The 12,832-nt window shown below is 39.4% G+C and overlaps 1 protein-coding gene across 1 annotated transcript in view; it reads left to right on the forward strand.

The window, feature by feature from the left end:
• Positions 1-12,832, forward strand: part of LOC126273167 (NFX1-type zinc finger-containing protein 1-like) — a 255,031-nt gene that overhangs the window by 162,465 nt on the left and 79,734 nt on the right. Inside the window, exons 10-11 of the mRNA XM_049976640.1 lie at positions 3,791-4,019; positions 9,176-9,338. Coding sequence (XP_049832597.1) covers positions 3,791-4,019; positions 9,176-9,338 — 392 coding nt within the window. The remainder of the gene's footprint in view (positions 1-3,790; positions 4,020-9,175; positions 9,339-12,832) is intronic.

Consider the following 12,832-nt stretch of genomic DNA (forward strand, 5'->3'; position numbering starts at 1 on the left):
ATATTGGTATAGCATAAGTATTTATTGCTTTTGTCTTGTTTCTTGCAGTCAGTTCTGTTTTCAGTATTTTTGTTAGTCTTTGTCTATATTTTTATTTTAGTTCTTCTTTAATATTTGTATTATCTATTCCTATTTTTTTGTCTCTAACCTAGATATTTATAGGCATCTGTTTTTTCCATCACTTCTATGCAGTCGCTGTGGTTATCCAATATGTAATCTTCTTGTTTAGTGTTTTTCCTTGACTATGCTATTTTTCTTACATTTGTCTGTTCCAAAAGCCATATTTATATCATTACTGCATACTTCTGTTATCTTTAGTAATTGGTTGAGTTGTTGATTTGTTGCTGCCAGTAGTTTTAGATCATCCATGTATAGCAAATGTGTGATTTTGTGTTGGTATTTTCCAGTAATATTATATCCATAATTTGTATTATTTAGCATGTTGGATAGTGGGGTCAGAGCAATGCAGAACTAGAAAGGACTCAATGAGTCTCCTTGGTATATTCCACACTTAATCTGTATTGGCCGTGATGTGATATTATTTGAATTTGTTTGGATATTAAGTGTGGTTTTCCAATTTTTCATTACTATGTTTAATATCTATGTCAATTTAGGATCTACTTTGTATATTTCCAATATCTGTAGTAACCATGAGTGGGGTACACTATCAAAAGCTTTTTGGTAATCAATGTATGCATAGTGTAGTGACCTTTGTTTAGTCTTAGCCTGATATGTCACCTCTGCATCTATTATCAGTTGCTCTTTACATCCTCGTGCTCCTTTGCAGCTTCTTCATTTATAATTTTGTTCTGCTTTGTATGTGTCATTAATTTCTGTGTAATGACTGAAGTTAATATGTTGTTTATTGTTGTATTGTTGGTAGGCATGTTATGGGGCGACATTTTTCTGGGTTTGCTGTGTCTGCTTGATCTTCAGGTTTCAGTTAGGTTATTCCTTGTGTAAGTGTATCAGGGACTGTGTATGGGTCTGTAGTGTAACTGTTAAATAATTTAGTGAATATGTTGAGGTGAACTTCTTTAGCCAGAAATTTGCTATTTTATCTTTTCCAGGGGCTTTCCATTTGTTCATAGAATTAATTGCACGGGTGACTTCTTGTTGCAAAATTATCACTTCAAACATTTGTGGTATCATCTTGTATGTGTCTGTTTCTGCTTCTATCCACCGTGCATGCCTGTTATGTTGTACCTGGTTTGACCATATGTTGCTCCAGAAGTGTTCCATGTCTGTTATGTTTGGTGGATTGTCTATTTTAATGTGTGTGTTACCTATTGTCTGGCAAAATTTCTTTTGGTTTGTGTTGAATGTTTGGTTTTGTTTCCTTCTATTTTCACTTTTTTTTGTATCTTCTAAGTCGTTTGGCCAATGCTTGTAATTTCTGCTTCTTTTCATCTAATTGCTCTACCGCTTCTTGTTGTGAGATTTTACCTAACCTTTTTCGTTTTTTGTCTGATATTTCATTTCTTATAAATTGTGTTAGTTGTCCAATGTCTTTTCTCAGTTTTTCTGTTCTGATCTGTAGCCTGTATTGCCATGATGGTTTTGTGGGTTTCTTCTGTGTGTTGGTTGGTTTTGATCTCGTCCTAGTGTGTATATTTAGTGTAGTGAGTGCTCTTATATAAGCCAGTAGTTGTAATTCTTCCATAGTTGTATTGTCATTTATTTTGTTGTGTATGATTGTGTTGATAGTTGTTATTGTTGTTTCAACTTGTGGGTTATTTGGTGGTGTATGCAAGAATGGTCTAATGTCTGTATGTGTGTCTTTTTCTTCTATATCTAACATGTGTATCACTTCGTGTTCTATTTGTGCTTGTTCTGGTGGCTGTCTTAAGATTACGTTTTCCTCTGATTGTTTAATTGATGCGTGTTGTTCTTTGTTTGTTTGCTCTGGGATGTTTGAATCCATTACTGTATTTCCTTCTTCTTCTGACTGCACATTATTTTGTTCCAGTATTTGTTGTACTTGTTGCTTGATGTTTTCTAATTCTGACTGAGGCATCCTGTTATTTTCGAGTATTACACAGATCTGATCAGCTAGTTTTCTGTTAAAATTTTTAATTCTGTTTATCTGGCAATAAATGTTGTGTATACTTGTGATCTGTATCCAGTTGTGTTGGTTCCTAAATTTGTTGCTTGGTAATAACAGAATATGAGGTGTCGGTTAACTTCATCTTACCATCTCATCCTCTGTCTTTGTTTTCCTTCTGGAGTGGTTGCAGGAAGCATATCCTGCAAAACACCTCTATTTGGATTTAAATAATTTTCCGTGTGGCTAGCAGTGTCGTTACCATTGTGGACGGGCATAAGGTTAAAGCGTCGTCCCCGATGATGACAGTGCTTGTCCGAGGCTTCATTAGTTCTGTCCTGAGCCAACTAATCACACTACAAGGGGGGTTAGCCCTATTAGTGGTTTGTTCTTTTCGTCTCATTTTACGACTGGCAGAACATACCGGAGGCCTATTCTTTTCCTGGGCCTCCACGGGTTTTATTATTATTATTATTTTCAGAGAATCTTCAATATTTTTTTTTAGGAAAAGTCCTGCAGTTAACTTCACAAACATTCGTAATATTCCTTTTTTTATTTAATTTTTTTTATTTCTTTTAATTTGCACATTCACCCAGTACAGTATACATTCATTCAAGAGAGAATTAGTATTCTATTGCAATTAACTTGGGGGGGAGTGATATTGTAATAGGCACAGGTTTGTTTGGCCCATGAGAGAGTGTCACAGGGATGCTGAAGAAACTGATTATTCAGTTTCTTCAGGATCCCTGTGACTCTCTCATGGGTCAAACTCTTTAAGATAGACGTAAACTATCCCAAGAAAGTCTACTGACAAAGTTTCAAGAACTGGCATTAAATAATGACTCTAGGAGTCTGGTTCATCCTCCTAGATATCACTCTTTTAAGGATCATGAGGACGAGATTAGAATAATTACAGTACACGTAGAAGCATTCAAGCACCCATTCTTCCCACGCTCCGTACATGAATGGAATGGGAAGAAACCCTAATAACTGGTGCAATAGGATGTATCCTTTTCCATGCACTTTCCAGTGGTTTGTAGAGTATGGATGTAGATATAAATGTCTTAAAGAGTTACAGTAGGTTGGACTTGAATATTGCCGAGCGGTCTAAGGCGCTGCAGTCATGGGCTGAGTGGATGGTCCCAGCAGAGGTTCGAGTGCTCCCTCAGGCATGGGTGTGTGTGTTTGTCCTTAGGATAAGTTAGGTTAAGTAGTGTGTTAGCTTAGGGACTTACGACCTTAGCAGTTAAGTCCCATAAGATTTCACACACATTTATATTTTTTTTATTTGAATATTTTTTCTAATAGCCCTCTGAGACAGTAGTGTAATTTTATGTAGCATAAAAACCAGAGATGGGCAACACAAATAGGCACAGGTTTGTTTGACCCATGAGAGAATGTCGCAGGGGAAACATTACATGTGGAAACATGTAATATAGTGAAATATGTAATTATAAAATCAAATATATCGTCAAATGCATCAACACTGGGAACATAATTTGTGAACATCTTCAGTCTCATGTGCATAGTAGAGAAGGAAAACAATGAGGAATTACACAAAAATCCAGGATTTACTCGTCGGGAATCAATGAAAACCACTTTGCACTTTCCCACTTCTGTTTGGGAAATATTCCATCCAGTTTTGTATCTCAAAAGTTTATAGATGAAGGGTCAGAACCTTTTTAGTTAATGAATATTAAATTTTTCTTGAATGGCAGTTTATGAAATGTGCTGTATAATTGACAGGTCCAGAAGAAAATTAAAAAATGTGGGCATTTTGTTATGGAGAAGTGTTCGCTTGCTCCAAACCCCAATAAATGTAAAAGCCCTTGTGAGAGACAGCTGCCATGTGGCCATAGGTGTACTAGAATGTGTGGGCAGAGCTGTACAACCACATGTAATGTAAGGGTTCAGAGGACTGAACCAGGAGCTTGTGGACATAAGCTGACTGTTCCATGTCACATGAATAAACCAGGTAAATCGTGTTCTTTGAGTATTACTTTTATATTTTTTGATATCTGATCCTTCCCTGTGTCTCTTGGAGTGTTATTTAGAGAAGAACATTAACAAATTCTTTTTAGCCACTATATCAAAAGGTACACTATAAAAATTCATTCCTAGAGTTGTCTGTACATCACTGTTTCCCTTACGTAATTTTTTTCTGCAAACTTTTGATCTATCAGTTAACAAACTTTGTGCATGGATATGTAAAATAAAATTAAACTGACGAGTTTTCATTTCAAATTGGAAATTGTCACTCGTGAACTGCTCGTTATTAGAAACATTTGGGGGCACAGGGGTCATTTCTTGTGGCTTTAGGCAATGCATATTGTGTTTATAGAATGTGTAAAATTTCTAAAGTCTGTACAAATTCTTGTTCTATATTTTAAGCTACAGCTAAAACACAAAAGCAACTGGTGCTGTACAATGTTATGTGTGTTCTGTGAGTCATATAAAAAATAGTGAAAGTTCATGATCAAAATATTTAGACAATTGTTGTTTTGTACATGCAGTTGGAAGTAACGATATTGAAAACACTATGTTTGTACTTGAAGTTGTCCACAGTCTATGAAAGAGAATAGACTGTTTCTTGACAGGACAACGAAAATTCAAAGTGAATGAAAAGAGCTAAGAATATCAAGAAAATTGAAAAGCATTTTGAAAACAAAAAAAATATGATTGCAGTATGACACATGGAAGTAATTATATCAAAGTAAATGTTAGTTTTTATGAGACAGCATTGAAGTTGGATGGTTCCCTCACTAACAATAACATGTAGCACAGAAATGTTGGGAGAAGCCACAAAACAAGCACTAGAAGAAAGAAGATACAGTAATTCTGCAAGTCCCAGATGCATTCTATTTGTAGTCTAGTTTCTAATATTGTCAGCCTCGACAAATATTCTGTGTCAGAGTGATGATAAAATGCTGTCTGGTTGTCAAATTTGGGACATTGTTCTAACAATAAAGTATCAAAATTGAGGCAAGCTTGTTAGATTATGTACAAGTAAGAGCTTAGATGAATCAAGTGGTGTTCAGTTTAAGTAACACTTTTAACAAATTTACAAAAAAATAACTTGCATGTGATCAGTAAAAGTTCTAATGACTTTGCCCAAAACATGGGCTCAACAACTATTATGTTTCTGAGAACAACTCTTAAACAATGAAAATACATCAATCAAATTGTCCTTGATGGTCCCTACAGAAATAGTTAATAATTAAAGATATATATATCATTGTTCTCAGCATTCTTACAGTTGTCACGTGCAACACAAGTTAATAATCTTTGTACAGAAAAATATTTTCAGTACCAAACAATGTGGATTTCAAAAAGAACTGTCAACTGTATAGCGTATATCTATAATGACAGATGATATATTAAAGGCACTACTGCAGAAATTGATTTTATATGACAAATTAAAAATGGAATTCACACCTGGGTACCTCCCTTTTGCAAATGATGCCCAGCTAACTACACAATATGACACCCACTCATGGACAAAATGCAAGCCTTATCTTGTCTTGTCAGAAATCATCATCATCATCTTGGACAGTTTCCAGCCTCTGGCCGGGTCTGTATGGAACATAGGCTTCTCCATCGTCTTCTGTCTTGCCACCATCTCTCTGTCTTCACCTTGGTTCAATCTTCTCCTTTCTTTTGGACGCATTCCTCTACTCCTTTCAGCTGTCTGTCTCTCGGTCTTCCTCTTCGTCTCTTTCTTTCCAGTTTAATCCCGTGTATCTTCCTGGGTATCCTCTTCTCCATTCTATTAACGTGTCCATACCATCTCAACCTTGATTTCTTTACCTCCTCCTGTAATGGTTCCACATTCATTAACTCCCTGATCCTCTAATTCCTTAAATATTGTTTCTCAAGAATTTCATCTCACTAACTTGTAATTTGCTTTTCTCTCTTCCTTTCAGAACCCAGGTTTCTGAAGCATATGTCAGCATCAGGACATAGTGTGACTGGTATATAACCTTTTTACTGAGTTGGAGTACATCCTTGCTTCATATCAGGCTTCTGACACACTTCCAGAATGCTTCTGATTTTCTCCCCTGCTCTTTTATTTCTCTGTTGTTTTTTCCATCTTCCTGTATCAGGCTCCCTAGGTACTTGAAACTCTCCACTCTTCTCAGTCCCCCCTCCCCCATTGTTACTCCAGTTGTCTCTCTCTCATTCTTTCTTGTTATAATCATCTCAATATTACTTATACTAAATTTCATCCCATATTCTTGTACTGTTTGTTCCCATAAGTCCAACTGCTCTTGTACTTAATCCTCCTTATTCCCCCAAATCATCGGATCATCTGCAAACACCATAACTTTCATCTTCCTTTCACTAATTTCGTTTGCTACTGTACTCATTGTATCATCCATCACTACAATGAAGAGTAATGGTGAAAGTTCACTTCCCTGCTTAAGCCATTTTTCTTTTCAATCCAAGCTGATCTCTCTCCTCTCGCTATCATTCAGCTCACACTTACGTGGTAGATCTGCCTTATCCTCCAAATAATCTGTTTTGCTACTGCTCTGTTCTAAAGGGCTTTACACAATTTTCCTATGTACACTGTCATATGCTTTTTCAGTGTCCAGGAAGGTCATTAGTAGATCTGTTCCATACTCAAAGTCCTGTTCCTGCACTTGTCTTACAGCAAAAATTAGATGCACCATGGACCTTTCTGTTCTGAAGCCATGTTGCTCTTCTCTAATTCTTCCATCTAATTTTACCCAAATTTGTGCTTCCAAAATTTCCTCAAAGATCTTTGCACAATGACTCATCAATGTTATCCCCCAATAGTTCTTGCACTCTTTTCTATTTCCCTTCTTAAAGATCGGGACAGTTATTCCCTTCTTCCAGTCTTTTGGAATCATCTTCTGTCACCACACAATTTATATTACTCGATATAGCCATTGTATCCCCACGTCTCCTGCTGCGCTAACCATCTCTGCACTTAGCTCATCCAGACCTGGTGATTTCCCTCACTTCATCTTGCCCAATGCCTCTTCCACTTTTCCCCATGTAAGGTCGTTTTCTATTTGCTGTTCCTTCTCTTCTTTTTTGTCCTCAGCTTGTTCCTCCTCATCTAGATCTCCATTCGGGTTCAGGAGTTCTTCAAAATACTCCTTCCACGTATTCTTGAGTTCTTCCTTAATTCTCTATATCTTGTCCACTTTTGTTCACCATTCGAGCATAGTCTGTCGTACCATTCTTCCTCGTACTTTTAATCATCCCATATAACATCTGTTTGAATCTTCTCTATCCTTTTCCATCATTCTGGTCCACTGTTGCATCCTCTTTCTTCTTTCCTCCGCCACCACTTGTTTTGCTTCTTTCTTTCTTGCCTGATACTCTTCTCTTGTCTCTACTGTTCTCTTGTGGAACCATACCCTAAAGGCTCTATTCTTCTTCTCTACTAAATCCTTTGTTTTATCGTTCCACCAGGGTGTTTCTTTCCATCTTTTTTTATTGCGTTGTTACCTTAATGTCAATGATATTCCTATTCATCTTACTATCGTACAGGACTTTCTCTTTAAGTCTTGACAGTACCAAGTAATCTTGTGGTTCTCTCCTTTCCTGAACAAAGAGTTCCTAACCAGCAAGCTATTCCTTTGACAGAACTCTTCTTTCACCTTCCTCATTTCAGCAGCCCCAATCCTCTGTTCCAATCACACTTTCGCAACCTTGTCTTTCTCTTTCAATGTGTGTGTTTAACCCTTTAACTGCTCTCGCGCACACCTTTGTTTCTGTCCCTGTGTGCTCTGAACGTGCTTTCACACGCCGCCAGTCCTTCTGTCTTCACCAGAGCCCCATTAGCCGTCACTTTTCAGGGTTCCCGAAGGATCTTCACAGCTACCGTAGTGGTCCTGGGGCACAGACAGTCCTCACTGTACCTCGCTCGTACAGGCAATCTCCTACTTTATGCCATTGCCCATCTCCCATGACTTGGATGAGGGGTTGGACTTGTGGGAGATCAGAAATCATCATCATTGGAAATATTTGGTTGTGATCAAATCATGAACCTGCTGCACCCCCTCCTCCCCAGACACACACACACACACACACACACACACACACACACACACACACTTGTGCCCCTACATTGTACTGGCTGGACACAACCAGCCTGCACATTGTACCGGTCAAATATTTGTGTGGGAAGGGGGGGGGGGGGGCATGCACATGTCCCTATTGATGACTCTTCACTTCTGCTATCCAGAGAGTGGTCTCCTCTCCTCCTGATCATACACTTTCTACCAAAACCATCTTACTATATCTGAACTAAGTCGAATCATTAATCCTAGGGCAAACACTTAATTTCCAATGATGATTTCTGGAGATATTTTGTGACTTAACTAAAAATTTTAAATGTGTGAACCAAGATAGCATCACAAGAAAGTTGAATTATTGTTGAGTAGGAGAGGCAGCAGGTTCATGGTTGTGCCCATACATTGTACTGGCTGGATGCAACCATTCAGCACTTTGTACTGGTCACATATGTGTGTGTGTGTGTGTGTGTGTGTGTGTGTGTGTGTGTGTGTGTCCTCTAGCTAGACAAAGGACTCACCTTAGTTCAGCTGCTTTTCCAGTATGCATGGTACTGGTTTTTTGCAGGGCAATTTTTTGGGCTAATGTAACATACTGGGTTGCTGCTGAGGTCTTCAATTATAAGACTGCTTTGATACAGCTCTCCATGTTGGCCTATCTTATGCAGGCCTCTTTATCTAACAGGTAATATCATCTAATAGATAATAAAATACACTTTGAGCACAAACTGAAGTAGTATTTGCTTGACACCTCTTTCCACTCGTGTAGTACTATCTCAGTGTGGGAACGCAGACCCCCCCCCCCCCACCCCCCCCCCCCCCCCCCACACACACACATACACCTACACATACAGAGAGAGAGAGAGAGCAATTAAGTGCAACTCACTATGTGTTAATTTTTTAAAAAAATAGCTTATGGCTGTTGTGTAGGCGATCAGTGTGTTGCCATATTTTTCACTGAAAAAACTGCTTTGCTCCACAGCATAGAGAGAGGTTGCAGTTATGATCTGTGGAATATAAATACAACTAAACTGAAAATACTTTATCTTAAGATGAACAATGTTTTTTTTCTTTTTTTCCCCAGAAATTGTAATGCTGGGAGAAGTTTCAACATTTTGCAGTGAACCATGCAATGCTCTTCTGGACTGTGGACATGTATGTTCTGGAACCTGTTCAGAATGCTTCCAAGGTCGGGTTCACCTGAGATGTACTAAAGAGTGCGAAAAAATTTTGATATGTGGACACAAGTAAGTTTTTCAATTCAAAGTAAATTATATTGTTTTCAATTGTTACTGAAGTATGCATGTAGGAATTTTCATTTATACAGTCAAAAACGGTTACCGTGATTTGAAGAAAACAGGAAAGTTTCCAAGAACTTGAATTAAACTTTCCATTGTTAGCACAATTGCTAGAGTGTATCCATAATATAAATTGAGAGAGTTAATCAATTTATCTCAATCTAAAATTTAATGAGTTTCAGTTTTATCGATTTGAAGCCCTCCAGCCTCATCTTTCGGTGTACCTGTTGAGGTACACCAAGCAAGTCTATGCATAATATAGTTGTAGTATGTATTACTTAAGTATTAATTTCCTTGATCTGTTTTGGTTGTGAAATCAGTTAATGTCCTTACTTCCATATCAAAAATGTACATAAATTACAGTTTCATATATTCACAGGAAAGAAACATTTGTAAAACATATTGTCCAATCTGTATATTTTGAATATCATGTGATGGTGTTGACAGTCAGCTTAAATCTCAAATCAACAAGATGCATTTGAGTGTGTTCGGGCAAGACACAGTAACAGGGTTTGTCATAAAATGATACTTACATTCTTCTATCATCCACCAGACTGATGTGATCTAACAAAACTTTAGACAAAACCAATTCTGTGTGTGTGTTTGTGTGTTTTGTTCATGTGCCTGTCTGCCGGCGCTTTCCCGCTTGGTAAGTCTTGGAATCTTTGTAGTACTGGAGTGGATTGACACCATGAATCCTGCAGTATTGTCCATAAGTTTGTAAGAGTATTAGGAAGGGGTGGCAATCTCTTCTGAACAGCAGGTTGCAAGGCGTCCCAGATATGTTCGGTAATGTTCATATCTGGGGAGATTGGTAGCCAGCGGAAGTGTTTAAACTCGGAGGAGAGTTCCTGGAGCCACACTGCAGGAATTCTGGACATGTAAGTTTTCGCATAATCCTGCTGGGATTGTTCAAGTCTGTCAGAATGCGCAATGGACAGAATGGATGCAAGTGATAATACAGGATGCTTATGTACGTGTCACCTGTCAGAGTCTTATCTAGACGTATCAGGGGTCCCACATCACTCTAACTGCACAAGCCTACACCATCACAGAGCCTCCTCCAAGTTGAACAGTTTGCTGCTGACATGCAGGGTTCATGATGAGGTTGCCTCCATACCTGTACACGTCCATCTGTTCAGTACAATTTAAACTAGACTAGTCCGACCAGACAACATGTTTCCAGTCATCAACAGTCCGACGTCAATATTGACGGGCCCAGGCAAGGCGTAAAGCTTCGTGTTGTGCAGCCAAGGATACATGAGTGTACCTTTGTCTCCGAAAGCTGATATCGATGATGTTTTGTTGAATGGTTCACATGCTGACACTTGTTGATGGCCCAGCATTGAAAATGGAGCAATTTGCAGAAAGGTTGCACGTCTGTAACATTGAATGATTTTTTTCAGTTGTCGTTAGTCCTGTTTTCGGGCCACAGCGATGTCGGAGATTTGATGTTTTATCATATTCCTGATATTCACGGTACATTCGTGAAATGAACATGTGGGCGTCACTGAGCAGTGTGTGAGCAGTGCACAAGTAGCAGCAAGTGGCTTATTTAGTGTTCATATAAGTGGAAAATTTGTTTGAGGGTTCTTAGCACACTTGTTTAGTTAAATCTGTCAAATCATTGTGTAGTTTCGTAATTAGCAGGGCAGATTTGCATTTTAATATCTGTGATGTGTAAAGTCGCGTAGTCGTCTGTCATTTGTTTATTACTTTCAAATAGTCTTTGTACATTACTGACAGTCCAGTTAGCCTTCTGCCGCCGAGCAGTGTGTCGGCAGGGCACAAGTAGCAGCATTACTACATTTACTAGGCAGCCTTGTATTTTTAATAACCGTTTAAATTTTGTATCGAATTGTTTGTGCTCTCTGTAGATTAGTTCAGACGTTCTTATAACAACAGTATTTAGCATGGATAGGGACTGCGACTGCTGTGTTCGGATGCGGGCTGAGTTGGCATCCCTTCACTCCCAGCTTCAGGCAATGTTGGCTTTGGTCACACAGCTTGAGGCTGTTGCCAATGGGCTTCACTGTGGCGGTCCGGACAGGGGTTTGTCGAGGACGGCCAGCTCGTCCCACGCATCCCCCGATCGGACTTGGGCTGTTGCTGCCCGGAATACTGCCCACATTGAGGCTGACCCGTCACCCGTGGTAGAGTGGCAGGTCATCTCGAGATGTGGCAGTAGGCGAAAGACATTGCGGAGGGCTGAATGGAAGGCCTGTCCAGTTTGTCTGACGAACCGGTTTCAGGCTCTGTCTCTGGCTGATACTGATCTTTGGCCGGACATGGCTGCATGTCCTGTTCCAGAGGTTGCCCCTCAGTCTCCAAGATCTATCTACATCCGTACTCCGCAGGCCACCTGATGGTGTGTGGCGGAGGGTACCCTGAGTGCCTCTATCGGTTCTCCCTTCTATTCCAGTCTCGTATTGTTCGTGGAAAGAAGGATTGTCGGTATGCTTCTGTGTGGGCTCTAATCTCTCTGATTTTATCCTCATGGTCTCTTCGTGAGATATACGTAGGAGGGAGCAATATACTGCTTGACTCTTTGGTGAAGGTATGTTCTCGAAACTTTAACAAAAGCCCGTACCGAGCTACTGAGCGTCTCTCCTGCAGAGTCTTCCACTGGAGTTTATCTATCATCTCCGTAATGTTTTCGCGATTACTAAATGATCCTGTAGCGAAGTGCGCTGCTCTCCGTTGGATCTTCTCTATCTCTTCTATCAACCCTATCTGGTACGGATCCCACACTGCTGAGCAGTATTCCATCAGTGGGCGAACAAGCGTACTGTAACCTACTTCCTTTGTTTTCGGATTGCATTTCCTTAGGATTCTTCCAATGAATCTCAGTCTGGTATCTGCTTTACCGACGATCAACTTTATATGATCATTCCATTTTAAACCACTCCTAATGTGTACTCCCGAATAATTTATGGAATTAACTGCTTCCAGTTGCTGACCTGCTATTTTGTAGCTAAATGATAAGGGATCTGTCTTTCTACGTATTCGCAACACATTACACTTGCCTACATTGAGATTGAATTGCCATTCCCTGCACCACGCGTCAATTCACTGCAGATCCTCCTGCATTTCAGTACAGTTTTCCATAGTTACAACCTCTCGATACACCACAGCATCATCTGCAAAAATCCTCAGTGAACTTCCGATGTCATCCACCATGTCATTTATGTATATTGTAAATAGCAACGGTCCTATGACACTCCCCTGCGGCACACCTGAAATCACTCTTACTTCTCTTCATTGAGAATGACATGCTGCGTTCTGTTATCTAGGAACTCCTCAATCCAATCACACAATTGGTCTGATAGTCCATACGCTCTTACTTTGTTGAATAAACGACTGTGGGGAACTGTATCGAACGCCTTGTGGAAGTCAAGAAACACGGCATCTACCTGTGAACCCGTGTCTATAGCCCTCTGAGT

This window comes from Schistocerca gregaria, chromosome 5, assembly GCF_023897955.1.
Source record: "Schistocerca gregaria isolate iqSchGreg1 chromosome 5, iqSchGreg1.2, whole genome shotgun sequence".
Lineage (NCBI taxonomy): Eukaryota > Metazoa > Arthropoda > Insecta > Orthoptera > Acrididae > Schistocerca > Schistocerca gregaria.